Source organism: Ailuropoda melanoleuca, chromosome 12 (assembly GCF_002007445.2).
Source record: "Ailuropoda melanoleuca isolate Jingjing chromosome 12, ASM200744v2, whole genome shotgun sequence".
Classification (NCBI taxonomy): domain Eukaryota; kingdom Metazoa; phylum Chordata; class Mammalia; order Carnivora; family Ursidae; genus Ailuropoda; species Ailuropoda melanoleuca.
Window position 1 is genome coordinate 74780930 of NC_048229.1, and position 16827 is coordinate 74797756.

At 45.9% G+C, this 16827-nt stretch overlaps 1 protein-coding gene and 1 long non-coding RNA gene across 7 annotated transcripts in view; one reads left to right on the forward strand and one right to left on the reverse strand.

Annotated features, from left to right (window-relative positions):
• Positions 1-16603, forward strand: part of BCO1 (beta-carotene oxygenase 1) — a 37906-nt gene extending 21303 nt beyond the window's left edge. For 3 of the 4 annotated variants that reach the window (XM_019798044.2, XM_034639569.1, XM_034639570.1), the window contains exons 7-11: positions 25-282; positions 7867-7972; positions 9766-9860; positions 11125-11236; positions 13181-13547. In XM_019798044.2, coding sequence (XP_019653603.2) covers positions 25-282; positions 7867-7972; positions 9766-9860; positions 11125-11236; positions 13181-13410 — 801 coding nt within the window. In that variant the 3' untranslated portion in view covers positions 13411-13547. Of the gene's footprint in view, positions 1-24; positions 283-7866; positions 7973-9765; positions 9861-11124; positions 11237-13180; positions 13548-16354 lie in introns of those variants that run through there. The other variant, XM_034639571.1, reaches the window with a different exon arrangement.
• LOC105236981 overlaps positions 1-16827 on the reverse strand; it is a 67852-nt gene that overhangs the window by 21267 nt on the left and 29758 nt on the right. The gene's annotated exons all lie outside the window — the stretch shown is intronic.

Consider the following 16827-nt stretch of genomic DNA (forward strand, 5'->3'; position numbering starts at 1 on the left):
CCCTGGGTGCACCTCTGCTTTCAGACTTATATTCACATCATCGATCAGAGGACCAAGAAGCCTTTGCCCACCAAGTTTTACACAGACGCCATGGTGGTCTTTCATCACGTCAACGCCTACGAGGAAGATGGCTACCTTCTGTTTGACGTCATCACCTATGAGGACAGCAGCCTTTACCAGCTCTTCTACTTGGCCAACCTGAACCAGGACTTTGAGGAGAACTCCAGGCTCACCTCCATCCCCACCCTCAGGAGGTTCGCCGTGCCCCTCAATGTGGACAAGGTAACGGCTTGGAAGGGGACCCATTTCATTCCTAGGGAGTGGTGAGTCCTAGTGGGGAGTGACTTTGGCACTCATTTGATTGACATTGAAATCCAAAGTGAGCTGTTCTTAAAGACAAAACATTTTTTCATTGTTTTTCCAAAAGTGGTGCATAGTCATCGTAGAAACCTAAGAAAATATAGATTAGGTAAAAAACAAAACAAAATGGAAAGACCCATGAACCTATTATGGATATATTTGTTTTCTTTTTTTTTTTTTTAAGATTTTATTTATTTATTTGAGAGAGAGAGAGTGAGCAAGACAGTGAGCAAGAGCGGGGGTTGGGGCAGAGGGAAGGGGAGAAGCAGACTTCCCACTGAGTAGGGAGCCCCATGCGGGGCTCCATCCCAGGACCCAGGGATCATGACCCGAACCCATGGCAGATGCTTAACCGACTGAGCCACCCAGGTGCCACTATTATGGATATATTTGTATTGCCTCCCACATCTCTCTCTGTCCCTCTCAGTAGACAGACAAACAGACATATTGGTACACATGTCAATGTATCCATGTATATGCATATATAATACACATGCCCATTGATACATATCTCAATAAAGCTGTTAAAAATTCTGTGTAGTAGAACTTCTCTAAAACTTATATATGTATATATGCATATTTTATATATATTTTATGCATTGCTTAATTTTAGAGAAGGAAATCATGGAGAATTTTTAACAGCTTTATTGAGAGATAATTTCACATACCATCCATTTAAAGTGCACCATTCAGCTGCTTTTAGTAACTTCACAGAGTTGTGCCACCAACTGGATTCATTAGCCCGGGAAGAAACCTCGAGCCCCTCCACCAACCCCCCTCCACTCCTCCATCCCCAGCTCCAGGTGAGCACTAACCCACCTCCTGTCTCTGAGGGTCTGCCTGTTCTAGACACATCACACATGCGCCAGGCGGTCTCCCGTGGCAGCTGCCCTCCCTCCACCGTGTTTCTGAGATCCGTCTCTGCACAGCGCGCACCAGCCCTTCCTTCCTTTTCATGGTGGAATATGCACATACTGTGTTGTGCACTGCTTTTTTCCACTTATGTGTACGTCTAAACATCTCTCCGTGATATTCAATATTCTTCGACAACATCATTTTAAATATTTGCGTGACAGTTCCAGGCCGGGATTCATCACCGTTCACTTACTTAATGCCCTCCTGTTGATTAGTCCCCTTCTTGCTTTAAAAATGACCACTAGGCCAGACATTATCCTCAATTAGGGTGATGCTACCAAGGCTCTGGGCTTGGTTTTGGAGGCTACAGAGATTCCTGGCTCCAGAACTCACTGATTTCATGACTTAATTAATTTAAATGAAAGCAAATTCAATTCAATTCAGTTTTGATGGCTCCTATTTACTAAATGCACTCTATGTGCCAGGTATTTTGCTAAGCATTTTATTTTCCTTGTGATCAAAACAACCTATAGGAGAGGTTCTCATATTAGCCTCATTTTACAGATGAAGAAACTGAGGCTCAGAGAAGTTAAGGAATATGCTCAAGGTCACACAGCCCCCAGGGGCAGAGCCATGATTAGCACCTGCAGCAGTCTTATCTTTCAATCCATACTTGTAGCGGGTAGAGGTACAACTCTACAGCTCTCCCCAGCAGGCATAAGTCCTGGAAAGAGCCCAGACAAGTCACCCTGACCCCTCTCAGGGCTCTGCAGGCCTGGGAAATGGAGGACACTCCTACAGAAGGCCCAGAGAGCCTTCTCACACCCTCCCTGCTGGGCTCCTCAATGCAAGAGCACAGGCGTGCTCCCACCCAGTCAGCAGGGGCATGCATGTGCACCCAGGTTTGTCTGGCTCCAGAGTTGGGGTCCTTTCCCATCCTTCCGGCATTTCCCCATCTGTAGTCATTGGTGTATCTCTGTCACGATTTTCACCATTATCTCCTATCACCTCGATTTAATATTCACAAAGTTGTGTTTTGTTTAATCAACTCACTCTTGCAAGGAAACCTATCACTGGCCAAAGGAAAGCTAGCACTGCTTGCTGCAAGTAGAAGACAAGCATGAACATAAATCAGTGGGAAAAAAGCAGAGGTCTGAAGCTCTAGCCAGATACTGTTGCTTGCCAAGACTTAATCTATTTGTTACAAAGAAAGTTCTAAAAGCATGAGGTGTTAAAGACATAGTGGCACCTCACTGGGACTCTCTGACCCAGTCAGAAAGACAGGAAGAGAAAAAGGAATGAAGCTTCTCCCCAATGGTTCAGGGCTATTGAATTAACAGCCGCCTCCCACAAAGTCATCATGTGGGCCGTACCGTAGTGCCATGCTTGGTCTCCTGGTTCCAGGAAACAGTGGGGGTGTCATGGAGCACACAGGTGGCAAATCTTGAGGCCCGGCCCTGCCTCACACCGACCTCGGCCCCGGGATGGAACAGAGAAAGGAAAGGCTCCCTCCCACTACCTACACACCGAGGGATTTTATAACCTTGTATCATGCTTGAAAAATGATTTGCTTCCTTGGAACCAGGCTAAGAAGTTCAGCATGTATATTTTGAAAAGCTGCCACGTGAGCCAACTATTGCTTTGAAACTAACAAGTGTGAGCCCTAGGAAGTGTAGCTCTGGCCACGCTTTTTAATTGCTATTTATTGTCCCTTAAAACATCTTCTTGCTTCACTTTCAAGTTGCCCTGCTTGCATATTGAAATCAAAAAGTTGAGCAGATGGACATGCAGACATGTCCAGATCTGGCAGCTCTAATTCCGTCCTATCCAAAGGCTAAAAGGACAGACCATGGGAGACACCACCTTTTCTCTGGTACCCATCCATCTGGGGCCTTTGCATGTCACTGTCCCTCTGTCTGCAACCCTGTCCTCTTCCCATCAGGCATCTGCTCCAGTCTTGGCTGCAGGTTAGACTGGGGGCTTTGAGACCACACCTGGGCTGGGTCCTGGGGGTGGAGAAGGGCAGAGCATGGTCTCAGGCTGCAGGGGCTTCTAATGTGCAGCCAGTCTAACAAATTCCAGCTCAGCCTTCAGGTGTCAGGATCATCACTCACTTTAGAGGAGTTTGTATGCTCTGATGGCCCCTGCAGCTCCTTGCTGAACGTTTATCCCAGGTAAATGAGCTTGTTCAGTCACCTGCCCTGGGAAAGCTTTGAGAGGGCCAGAGCCCTTGGTCTTGTCAGCTGTTTATCCCCTGCATCCATCACAGGGCCTGGCACTCAAGAGGGTTCTCATTAAGCTCCTGACTATTCTAAATCAATGAATGAAAGACAAATGGGTGAGAAATGTGAAGGGGGGTCTCCAAAGGGACACAGTCTCTCTTTAGCATTTGGAACATTTCCCAAGTGGAAAGTGCTTTCTGTATAGAATGGTCAATAGTGAAGTATATTTTAAAGTCTGGGACCTCCCAGCTGCCCCAGATTCTCTTGTGTTTGGGCCAGCTGGGGTCAAAGGAAGGTGGGGCCCCTTGGCACCCTTGGCCTGTTTATGTAGGGTGGCACAGATTTGTCTAAGGCGGGGCTGGGCTGGGAGGGATGTGGACGTGTACAGACAGTTTGGGCGGCCGCCCTGCCCTCGTCCTGCAGGGCTCAGTGCGCTGCCTCCAGGTGGGTTCACAGGCACTTGCCTTCCCTTCCAACAGCTATTCATGTGTAAGGGGCCATCATGGGAGGAAGCATTGTGGACTTACAATGGGTGGTTTCAACTCCTGGCTCAGTAGATCTGGTTTTTGTCTTGGCCCCAAGTGCAAAAACAAAGATCCAATAATAAAAGAAACTGCCATTTACCAAGAGCTCATTATGTGCCAGGCCCTGTGTTAGATGCCTTTTTTCCTCTTAGACCCCAGCAGGAAGGGCCCCTGCTCTGGCCTTGGCATATGGAGGGGGTGCTGATCCAGCCTTTCTCTGGTAGTATCCCTCCGTCACAGAGTGAGGAGTTCATAGGGCCAAAGGGCTGTGCCCACCCAGAGAGGTGCCCTCCCCTGCCACAACCATGAACCAGCTACCTGGGATCCCTGAATTCTCTGACCAAGGAGCCCCAAGACTGCTTCCGGGGCCTGTCTCTCTCTTCTAAAAGCAGGCTGTGCCACTGGTGTACTGGCCTCAGACCCACAAGGTGGCCAGTGTTGTCTGTTGGCTTGGTTGTGCTGGCTAGGGGATCTGTGCAGTGGGAAGAAAAGGGGGCAGGAAACAAAGAACCTGGGCCCAGGGGCTGGCCCTCGTTCTGCCTCCCTATTCTGGCTCAGAACTTCAAGGAGTCCTAGAATTCCAAATTCACACATCCTTCCAGACCAGCACTGTGCAAAAGAATCCATTGCAATGATGAAACATTGTCTGTCTAATGCAGTAGCCACTAGCCATGTGGGCTACTGAACCGTGGCCAGTGCAGCTGAGGAACTGGATGTTTAATTGTACTTAATTTTAAGTTGAATGTAAATAACTACATGTGGTCAGTGGTTACCATATCGGACAGCGCAGTTCCACATTATGAAGGTCTCTGTATCAAGGTAGGGGGAGAGAATGGAATCTCACTTAACAATTTGCTCAGTGTATTTAGACATAGGGTTGGTGGACTCCACTCTTGTCCTGGGTCCTGCAAATTTTGGGAACTCTTAAATGCTTTGCATGCTTCTCACCTATTCAGTAGGACACCCCTCTGTGTTGCTTATTGTTCCCATGACTACAGATGAGAGAGAAAGTAACTTGCCCAACATTGTAGGAACATCTGTGGGGTTTGAGTTGGGATTTGAATGCATATCTGGCTGGCTCCGAGTTACTATGATGTGCCTGGCCCTGGACCAGGTGTTTTTATAACCATTATTTAATTGTAACCATAGTCTTTAGACACCATTCAAAGCAACCCCACTTACGGTCACCACCTGTCAAAAAGTTATGAATCGCCCCCATATTTTACAAACCAGGAAACAGGCTCAGGGAGGCATGGGGGCTGAGGGTGGGGAAAGGCTGCTCAGCTCACATAGAAACCCATAGAGTCCAATTTCACACACAGGGTTTCTGAACCCAAAGTCAGTGTTTCAGGGAATTACCGAGATGGCTGCTTCTCCCGAAAGTTCCCTTGAGTTGAGGGATTTCAAAGCAAACCTGCAGGATTTTGTTGATGTTGAGCTGGAAAGCCCTTTCTCCTCAAAGCTGAGCACACTGGCCACCAAAAGCAGCGAGTCATGCTCATTACTGTTGCATGGAAAAAGTCAGTTTATCCCTCAACCAGTCTGACCAGTTTCAGGCTGGAATTAGAAGACGTCTCTGCAGATGGACTCCCTGCGACGCAAGCCCAGGGCATGCACAACAGGCCTGTTGCTGTCAGGTGACTTAGCAAGGCACCAGGAAGAGCCTCCCCTGGTTTGTCGTGCCGTGGAGGTGGAGGCATTCAGAGCTGCTGTTTATAAGACACCAGCGATGTGGTGGGTGCCGGGCGACATTTTCCATGCATTTCATCTCATTTAATTCCTACAGCCACCCTGTACAGCACGTGTTTTGCACCTTGACAGTGGAAGGAAAGCTTATTGAGTCATTCATTCATTCATTCATTCATTCAGCAGTTACTTCCTGGGAGCTATATGTGCCATGCATTGAACAAAATCTGGTCCCGTCTTCAAGGGGAAGACAACATAAAAGAAGGAAGCAGCTCCATACAGGAGACAATTACAGCTCGGGATAAATGCCTTGGTGACATTGCAGATGGAAGTGTTAAGGAAGGGGATATTTGAGCAGAGACCTACAGGACGGGAATGGGCCAGCCTCAAGGCCTTTGCACCTGCTTTGCCCTCTGCCTGCAGTGCTCTTGCTTCTGGGCAGAAGAATTGCATTGCAAAGGGCCCAGACTCTCCTTTCCTCTGTGTGGCCTTGGGCAAGTCACTTTCCTTCTCTGGGCCTCGCTTCCTCTTCTGTCAATTGAGGGGTTGAACTTAACAAATCTCAAAGGCCCCTGCAGTTCAGCTTCTAGGATGTAGCAAATTTGCCCCTCTTCCCAGCAAAAAGCTGCTATCATTCAAATATTCTTTTGATTATAAAATCCCATTTTGGAAAATTTGGAAAGTAAAGAAAAGTTTAAATGAGAAGAAGTCAGCCATAACAATAATTCTCTGCCTGTAAACTCCATGAAGGCAGGGACTCGGTCTTATTTCGTCTCCTTCATTGCCTAACCTGCACTCACCCCCAGTATTAATAATAATAATAATAATAATAATAATAAAAACAACTATGTAGGGGAGCCTGGGTGGCTCATTAGGTTAAGCATCTGACTCTTGGTTTCGGCTCAGGTCCTGATCTCAGGGTTGTAAGATTGGCCCTTCATTGGGTGTTCAGTGTCAAGTCTGCTTCAGATTCTTTCTCCATCTCCCTCTGCCCCCCCACTTGCATGCGCATGCTCTCTCTCTCTCCCTAAAATAAAGAAATAAATCTTGAACAAACAAATCAGGGTGCCTGGGTGGCTCAGTCAGTTAAACGTCTCCCTTCAGCTCAGGTCATGATCCCAGGGTCCTGGGATTGAGCCCCACATCAGGCTCCCTGCTCAGCAGGGAGCCTGCTTCTCCTTCTCCCTCTGCTGTTCTCCCTGCTTGAGCTCGCTCTCTCTCAAATAAATAAATAATCTTTAAAACAACAACGTTATCAACTGCAGCTAACATTTATTTGGCACTGACTGTTAACCAGACCCTCTTGTAAACCATTTGCATGGATTATTTAATCTGCACAATAATTTGGAGATGCGTATACTCTTGGCATGATGCATCTACTGTACCTTATTATAAAGATGGGGACACAGAACTCCCAGAGATACTAAGTCACTTGCTCAAGGCCCCATAGCTGATATGTAGGGAAACGGAGTAATAGAAGCCCAAAAAATATTTAATAAATTGTTTTAAATCCCTCTCCAGCATTACCATGATGATGGTAAGGCACTGAACAAAGTCTGATTATAAGTTGAGACCAAGGAATGCCCTCCATAGATCCTTCACTCCCAAGCAATTCTTACTGCCTGTTTGTTTTCCTTTCAGCAGTGGTACATTTTCATAGGAGAAAATCCTGGAAATACAGATACGTGTAGAAAAAGAAAGTCCCCATAATCCCACCACCTGCTGTCTTGTTAATAATTGGTATATTCCCCCCAGGCTCTTTTCAGTGTAAGTTCTTTTTAAGCTGATTGAGCTCAGACTGCGTATGCAATTTACTGCTTTTCTCAGTATTCTATAAGCATTTCCCATGTTATTATGAACTCTTTATAAACATCCCTTTAATGACTGATGCAGCCTTTTATACAGGTGAATCAACCAATATTTAAAAAGTGAGAACCTACCAGTACATTAAATTCACCTGTGGAAGATAAGGTAGCCCAGAGTGGGAGAAAGGAGCCAGGAGTTCAGGGACCCTACTACCCACCAGCAACATGGTCTCAGAGAAAAAGAATAAAAATACCAACAATATGATAGCTGCTTCCTGTGGTTCACATGAGGTCAGAACAAGATGACATTCACTAAAGCACTTTTTTTTTTTTTTTAACATACACAGTAAAGCAAGTGTTTGCTCTGGATAACAGTTTTCAATTTTTTTTTTTTTTGAAAACTGATTCTTTCAGAATGCGGAAGTGGGCTCAAATTTAATCAAACTGGCATCTACAACAGCAAGAGCCCTAAAGGAAAAAGATGACCAAGTCTACTGCCAGCCAGAGTTGCTTTATGAAGGTAAAATGCATCCTCTTTGCAGATGCTTAGGGAAGGGGCAGGCTTTCGTGAATTCCCCTGCGGCCTCTCTGCACCTCCTTCTGACACAGAGGAGCAGTGCATGGACAGGAACCCACGTTATGGTCTTTTTTGTATACGAAAAGAGAATTCTTGCTTATCGTGGCAATCTTGGGCAATGCTGAAAAGTATGGCAATAGACAGAGCCCTCAGAATCCCTTCACTCATGGCAAACCTTTGGAAATACCCATGGTTTTTCTGTCACGTCTGGGTTGCTTGGCATATGTCAGGCCCTCTTCTAGAGCTACCCAGACCTCACCCCGACAGTCTCATCCTGTTATCCTTGACATCAGATGAGTTTGCACGCATAGAGTGCTTCACCAAGGGCCTGGCTCATAGTGAGAGTCCGGCACAACGTAGAAGTTATCAGAACAACTCGGAGGCAGGTGTTGGCATATATCCTTCTTGTTTTAGAGCTGAGGACAGCAAAACTGAGGATAACTTCATAACTTGCCCAAAGATAGGCAGCAGAGCCAAGATCTGAACCCAGGTCCCTCAGACTCAAAAACCCTTAATCTCTGCATTTATAGTTTTACAAAATGCATACATACCGTACCATCTAGAATATTCTGAAATGGCTTCTTCCACTGAATGAATATAGCCTGAGAATTTCCCCACATCCTGAAGAGTCTTCAAGAGCATGGTTTTAGTAGCCTCACAGAATTCGCAGGGAAAAATCCTGTTTTACTTAACCAAGTACCTAAGGCTCATCATTTATACAGTGGAGGTAAGGGGGAGGTTTGAGGTCCAGGAGCACCATGCGAAGTCTCAGACCTACTCTGGGCCAACTGTGAGCACCTTTTTCTGATTTCAGTATGTGGGTGATGGCCACTCATGCCCTGGGTCTTTTTCAGGAGGACTCAGTGTGATGGGTTTTCCATGCCGGCTTCCTCTTTCCTTGGACATTATATTTTCACCAGCAGTTGGCTCCAACTGCTTGGAATACTCCATAAGAGGGCATATTTTCATTTCGGCCCTCAGACTTAGAAATTTAATTTAATACAACAGGCATATATGTATGCATGTACAGGGACAAAATTTTAAAGGTTTTTTGATTACAAAAGTAATGGGTATAACAAAAATTTCATGTAATGAGAAACCTACAGTATACAATATAAAATATAAACTAGAAGGAAATTATTACCCCAGCAATGCTTCTGAACTTTTTCTCTACATTTGTTACATAGTGGAGATAATACTATAACCAGCCTTTTATGCTTTGTCTTACGATACGGATACTCTCCCATGTTATGAAAATTCTTCATGAACATTAGTTTGACTTAGGTTATTATGTGAATTTGCCAGATTTATTTAACTATTCCCCATGGACACCACTCTCCATGGCTTCAGAAGTTTTTTCCACACCCCCACACACGTGCATGCACACGAGTACTTTTTTTTTTAAAGACCTTTAAAAAAATTGCAGTAGCCTACCTCTGATTTTAATCATGCAATTCTTTTTGATTTCTATCTTGGATAATTAAAGATGCTTATACACTTAAAAAACTAGGTCTATCTTTCCTTGTTCCTGAACCTTCTAATAGAGCCAGGGTAATTATCAGAGGTTCCCTCCCCCTGCCCTATTACCAACCTTGATCTAATCCAGGGCCTAAAGCAAGTTCAAGGATCCTGGGTTGGGAGCTGTTTTTGTGGACAGGATGCCCAGCCTGGCATGAAGGGTGGATGCTCCCAGCCCTCGGCGATGGGGGCTTCATTGACTGTGTCATTCTCTCCAGGTTTAGAGCTGCCCCGGATCAATTATGCTCACAACGGGAAGCGATACCGCTACGTCTTTGCTGCTGAAGTTCAGTGGAGTCCCATCCCAACCAAGGTACGGATCCCTAGTGACTTGGGCTGGCGTTCCCTGTAATGATTGTGTCTGCCTGCAAAGCTGGCCCCTAGGTTCTCAGACTGGGTGACCTTGATCAGAAAAGGGAGGTCCCTTTGGGGCAGAGGGCAGACCCTAGTGTGAAGTCCATTTGGGAAAGAATACAATGGAAGCAATGATGGGCCATCCAAGAGAGGCAGCCCTATCTGATGGACTGAAGCGCAGCAAAGAGATCACAGCTGTAGGTCATCCACTGATTTCTTTATTCAATACGTGTTTATTGAGCACCAACCATGTGCTACAGCATGGCGGCAGTGAGGATAAGGAAGTGAGCAGGGAGATCCCAGTCCCTGCCCTCGAGGAACTCACCCTTTCAAGCAGAGGGCTGAAACTTGGAGCATTTGGTTATTGTTACTTGTTATTATTTGTTGAACACTTACTGTATCCCAGGGACTCTGCTAAGTGTACAGACATCACTTGTCTTTAATATCTTCATTTTTAATAATAAGTGGAATAGCTTTTCTAAAAAATGCAAGCAGTGCAGAAATGTACAAAGCAAAAAAATTAAGGTTCACACATGCACACACACTCCCCACTAATCCCACAGCCTAAGGGGAAACAGGTCTATTAGGGATTAAGAGAAATCCAAGGATTTGCACTTTTAAAACAACAAAAGGATCGTGTTACACTTTAAATGTTTGCATGGAATACATTCATTTACTTAACACATACAAAAATTGCAATATAGCGCCAAATACCAGATAAATTTAGGATTTTTTTTGAACCATTTTTATTCTNTCATTTACTTAACACATACAAAAATTGCAATATAGCGCCAAATACCAGATAAATTTAGGATTTTTTTTGAACAACCATTTTTATTCCGTATGATTCAAAACATTTCATAAAAGAATACGTGAAAACTTTTTTTAGAGTGTTTCTTATGATATTTAAAGTCAAGAAGTCATCGTTAAAAGTCTGAATCATCCTGGGGTGCCTGGATGGCTCAGTCAGGATTTTTATTTTTAAAAATTCAGTATCTACTGTCAGCTCTGGAGTGGCAGGAGGACCTTTGCTTAAAGATGGAGGAGGAAGCTAGGTGCTTTCATTTCTGCTGTTATACTGACCCCAGGTAGATGTCATTTGGAGTTTCTGCTGGAGAGGGGCTTGATCCCCTCTGTCTATGCACATTGATGTCACCTGGTCCCAGGGAATGAGCATGCTCTCCAACAGGTCACTCCCATGTCTCTCCTCTTTGAATGTACAGATACTGAAATACGATGTTCTCACAAAGTCATCCTTAAAATGGGGACAGGAGCATTGCTGGCCAGCAGAACCCCTGTTTGTACCCACACCGGATGCCAAGGACGAGGATGACGGTAGGACTCCAGGAAGGGGAGCCCGCTTGCTGCACTCTGCTTGTGATCACCCCTCAAACAGAGACAGCGTTTGGGGGCAGCAACCCTCCCTCTACAACCCCCACATCAGAGAGCTGGTGGAACCAGGCTTTGAAACCTAGGTCTGTCTAAGTCCAAAGCTGTGAGGTGAAGGAGTCCCTCAAAACACCCTTACTTCTCACACCAACTGCAAGTTGAGGGGTCCCCAAGACCACCCTCAGTTTTGATAGAAGGACTCACAGAACACACTGAAAACTGTTCTATTCATGGTTACAGTTTATCATTAGTGAAAAGATGCAGATCAAAAGAAAAGATGCTCGTGGGACAGAAATCAGGAGAATTCCATTCATGGAGTATCTGGTTGTCCCTGGAGGTCACAGCCCACCCCAACTCCTCCAACAATATCCATGGAATGTCACCAACCAGGGAAGCTCACCCAAGCCTTTGTGTCAGAGTTTTCAAGGGCTTGTTAATGTAGACATGTTTGGTTAGCTCTGTGGTTGACCTTTAGCCTTCAGCCCCTCTGGAGGTCAAGCTGACATCTAAATCACTTTGCTAGGATAGATCATCAGGCTGGCCCCAGGTAAACAAAGAAAGTCTTATGAGGCAGGACATCACAAGGGCTTAGAGGTCACCTCCCAGGAGCAAAGGTCAGACCTCCCTTTGGGGGGCATTAAATTGTTTACTACAGAAAAGCCCACTCCCTTTCCACTTTAAAATTCATTGTAATGACTGGGACAGAATTCTTAAGCATCTCAAAGCATGTATCTTCTGCACGGAGCACCTGTAAATGTGTATTTGTGGCCCACCTCTCTTTTTTAGATTTCCATATTACCAAATGGTCCTTTCCCTCCTTGATTCTGCCTTTGCCCCAGAAATCCCTGCCCACACTCCTGGGGATGCTAAGGAGGGCAACCAGAACCATGGTGGGGCTATCCCACTGAGCTGCCAGCTGCTTCTCTTAGGTGAGGAGGAGTGGTTTTCTGCCTGGGCTGTGTCTCCCTACTGATCCCCCATGGCACGGCACACTAGGCGGGGACCCCATGTTACTGTCATCTCTGAGGTGGGGGATTGTTCATAGCACCTCCTGCTGAAGCTGGCCTCCCACTGGGCCGGTCCAGGGCTTCCCCTACAATTCTCTTGTGGGCAGGGAGTAGCAATGTCTTCATTTCACCAAAGGAGAGGCTGAGGGAGTGATGCAATTTACCTAAGGCCACACACCCAGTGCCTACAGAGTTAGGATTTTAATCCAAGCCAATCTGACTTCAACTATGCTCAACCACCCTGAGACCCAGGAGGCCTTGGGAGGAATCATGACTAGTTGCTGGAAGTTGAGGGGCATTATTTCGTTTAATCCTTTATCCCTTGAGAATGAGTACTTAGAATATGTCCATTTTACAGAGGGAAAGGCCGAGGCTGCTAGCGCGCTGCACGTGCATAATGTGGATTGGGCTCATTCAAACGTCGTTGAGTGCAGCTAGCCTGAGTTTAGCTAAGTGCCATATATTAGCCTAAATGCAGCATCAAAACTGATTCTCTATAATCAAACTTTCTAAACTGCAGGCAAATAGCCATTTTCCAATGCATGCAATACTTTACAAAATGCTTTCATTATTCACCATGCAAGAGATTCTCTGAGCAACCCTGTGGGGGCAGGGAGGATTCTCCTTACTCTGCAGATGAACAGACTAAGGTTCGGAGAGGTAAAGAGACTAGCCCCAGCAGGGCTGGAACCAGGTCTTCTGATTCTTACCTCCCTGACCTTTCCCTTCTGCTCCCACAGAATCTCAAATTCACATTCCTTTTGTTTTGATTCCATACGTACTTCAAAGAGGACAGGGAGATAGAGCTGAGAAACTTATCCCTCCAGCGGGAGGAAGTTCAAGTCTGCACTTTTACAAAGTGTCTCTTTTTGTTTCCCCAAAGGGATTATCTTATCAGCCATCGTCTCTACTGATCCCCAAAAGCTGCCTTTTCTGCTTATTCTGGATGCCAAGAGTTTTACAGAATTGGCTCGTGCATCCATTGATGTAGAGATGCACCTGGATCTCCATGGGTTATTCATTCCGGACACAGACTGGGACGCGAGGAAGCAGGCCCCTTCCCAGGAAGAGCAGGATGGGGCTCCAGACTGCCGAGAGGCCCCGCAGACCTGACTGGGCTGGGGCCTGGGCCATGGGCCCTGGGAAGAACGGCTCCCCTGGCAGGCTCCCACACGACTCCAGGCTTGCTCCCTCTCTGGGTGAAGGGGAGGTCCTTCATTTCGTTTTGCACTTACTCTTTCTGTGGTTGCTTTGAGACGAAGGTATGGAAATAGTGCTTGTCAGTATCTTTTCTTTCAACTTATTTTGGCCATAAAAACCTTGTTTGAAACTGGATCAAATATTTATTGATTAGCTCAAGCACTTCTAAGAAAGCCCTTTTCCTTTATTATAATGACAGTGACCAGAAATTGTATTAAGTCACATAATCATCCTTAGAATGAACAACCACTGACATCTCAGAGAAGAGACAAGTAAATATTTATCGCTGCTCCTTCCTGCCACCCCTTCTCTCCCCCTTTCCAGTAGACTAGCTTGTGCAGCTAGTAGTTCTAGCTTTCTCCACCATGCCCTGTTAGTAAATTAGGTGGCCAGGAAGACATATAGCTTTGTGGTCATTCCACGCAAGGGATGGCATAATACAAAATAATAAAAACTTTAAAGTCTGTTCCAACCTTATTTAATTTTTGCATGGCTTCTTTCCTCTGAAGTTCTTCTGAGACAATAATTAATAGAGGAGCTGGACAGTTTGTAGCCTGCTAGATGTCCCACTGGACAACCAGTGGGACAGCAGATTGGTGTGGGCATCCCCCTTTGCAGGAGGGGGTTGAGGGGCTGGATGCTGGCCCAACTAGCCATGGCCAGGGAGCCAGAATCCAGGATTGAGGCCCAGGTCAGGGCTGGCATGAAGAGTGCTTGCCTAATGCTGAGAACTAGGGCAGTGAGCCATGCCAGTGTCTGTACAGGAAAGTAGGTTCCCCAACCTGAATGTGCTGCCAGATGGGCCAGGTGTTTGTGCAGAGGTAAAAGGAGGTTGGTGGTGGGGACTGTGGAAGCTGGGAACAAGCCAAGAAGGGTCCCACGTGAGCACTGGGAGCCCCATGGATAGTTGAGTCTCACTTTTGTAGTCTAGTGGGTGCCTGGTTTAGAGACCCAAAGGCAGTCTGGATAATTCCAACATATCCTTGTCATAGGGTTGGGGGAGCTGGGAGCCCACCCTTATTCTGCACCTGCCTCCTGCCCTAAGTCTGGATTTCATTTGGTCACCAGTAGGGATTCAAAGACACGTCTCGAGGACAGGAAGGAATCTCTGGTGGCACTGCATGGAGTACCCCAGAGGGAGCAGACCTCTCAAGGATGGTCTTGGCTTTTGCCCTCTGGCCACCATAAAGCCATACTTAGCTCCCACTCAAATGTAGGCTCCATCAGGTCTGGGAGTTGGGTTTTGTTTGGGGGGTGGTTTTTTTAGACATTTTTATTGGAATAATTGTAGATTCATATACAATTCTAAGAAATAATACAAAAGGGTCCTGCATGGACTTTACCAGGTTTTCCCAATAGTAACATTATAGTATAGTATTGCAACCAGAAGGATCCTGACATTGATTCAATCCACAGATCTTTTTCAGGTCTCCCCAGTTTTACTGGCATTCATTGCTATACATGTTTAGCTCTACGCAATTTTATCACGTGTGTAAATTCCTGTATCCACCACCACAGTCAAGATACTGAATGGCTCATCAACACAAGGATTCATGTGGTGCCTTTTTACCCCTATGCCAACTTTCTCTCTCCATGACCCCCCACTTCCCTAGCCCCTGGCAAGCACCATTTCTAAAATTCTCTCATTCCAAAACCGTTACATAAATGGAATCGCCAGTATTCACCTTTGAGGATTGACTTTTCCTAGCAGAATTGCTTGGAGAATTATCCATGTTGTTCTGTGTTGGGTAGGTTTTTGTTCACTACTGTATCCTCAGCATGTAGAACACTGTCTGCTGCATGACAGACTCTCAATAAATATTTGTTGAGTGAATGCATGAGTGAATCCCTTCATCAAACAGGTTGTTGTTTGATAGTGTACCAACAAGAAATGGATATTTTCCAAATGATCTCCTGGGACGATGAGGAAGACAATTCACAGGAAATCCATTGACAGCACCCAAGACTCCCCATGCAGGTTCCTCTCCCTGCCATCCCTGATCCCTCCTCTCTCTCTTTCCCTGTCAGTTCCTCAAAACCCCTCTCCCACCCCAGCATTTCCATTTCACCCTTGGCTTCTAGATCACATTAAACAAAAACATGGCCCCTGGGAATGGCAGAATGAAGACCATCTCTGCTTCCTTTGGGGATCCCAGCACCTCCGGCCTTCATGAGATCAACTGGGAGGAAATACCAGCTATGGTGCCTAAGAAAAATGTGACTGAGACCTGCATTCAGAGAGCAGGAGTGGAAAAGAGGCGACAAATGTGACACCTACTCATTATTCTGCTTCAGATATTTGAGAAGAGGGTGGAATTAAGAAATGCTTCCCCCACCCCCATTCTCCTCAATTCCAATTGCCAAACAGTATCCAGACCTACTCACGAAAAAGGGTGCAGTTCTGTGAGGAAGAAAAATATGTCTGTGGTTTGTTTGCCTTGTTTAAGATGACAGGTGAGATACCAGACTGATGAGGAAGGCTGGCAACCAAATATTTTTTTCTCAGTTTCAAAAACACCAAAGGTCGATGACAGGATACCCGATTTATCTTGATCCTTAACACCATTGTGTTTCATTACGCACAGGCCAGAGTAATTAGCTCAAAAGGCCACAGGAGCTAAGACGCATGCGCCTTTCTTGAAGGCACCACAAGACAATGCGTCTTCCCCTCCGAACCTTCCTTGTTGTGCTTCATGTGGGTGTAACACGTGACCAGGAAGTTCTACAGGAACAATCAATCACTCAGATTTGTTTATTGCTTTGATAAAGCCACAGCATTTCACAAGTGCCCTGAGATGTGTCAGGTACTCGGTAAGCCCTCAAATGTTCGCTGACCCACTAACTTCTTCCTTCAAAGGTTTTTCTAATTTGATTCCAGTTCAAGAATAAGCTGGATGTAAACTTGGACAAATCAACTCACGACCATCTAAGTGCTTTCAAGCTACATCCGCATTACCGGTTCACACTCACTTCCTCCCAACCAAAGTTACGGAGCGTCGGGCTGACTCCATTAAGAAGGTTGCTGGTCCAGGTTAAGTACAAACACCTTTGATCACTTCTTAAGTTGTTTAAAGACTGTTTGGGTGGTATTTAAATGGCCAAGAGAAGTCTTTCCTGTGGCAAATCGGGACATGCAGACAGAAGAGTCATTACCAGCTTCCTCATCAACAGGGCTGAGACCTGTGGCCTCTACAGCTCAACTTCCTTCCAGGTGTTTGGCCCAGCCAGGTGCACACACACACACACACGCAGGGTCAGCTGAGGTCAACCACCAGCAAAGAGGCTGGGGATTTTCTTGGACAAGGCAAACAGAGGTGTGGAAGCACCGTG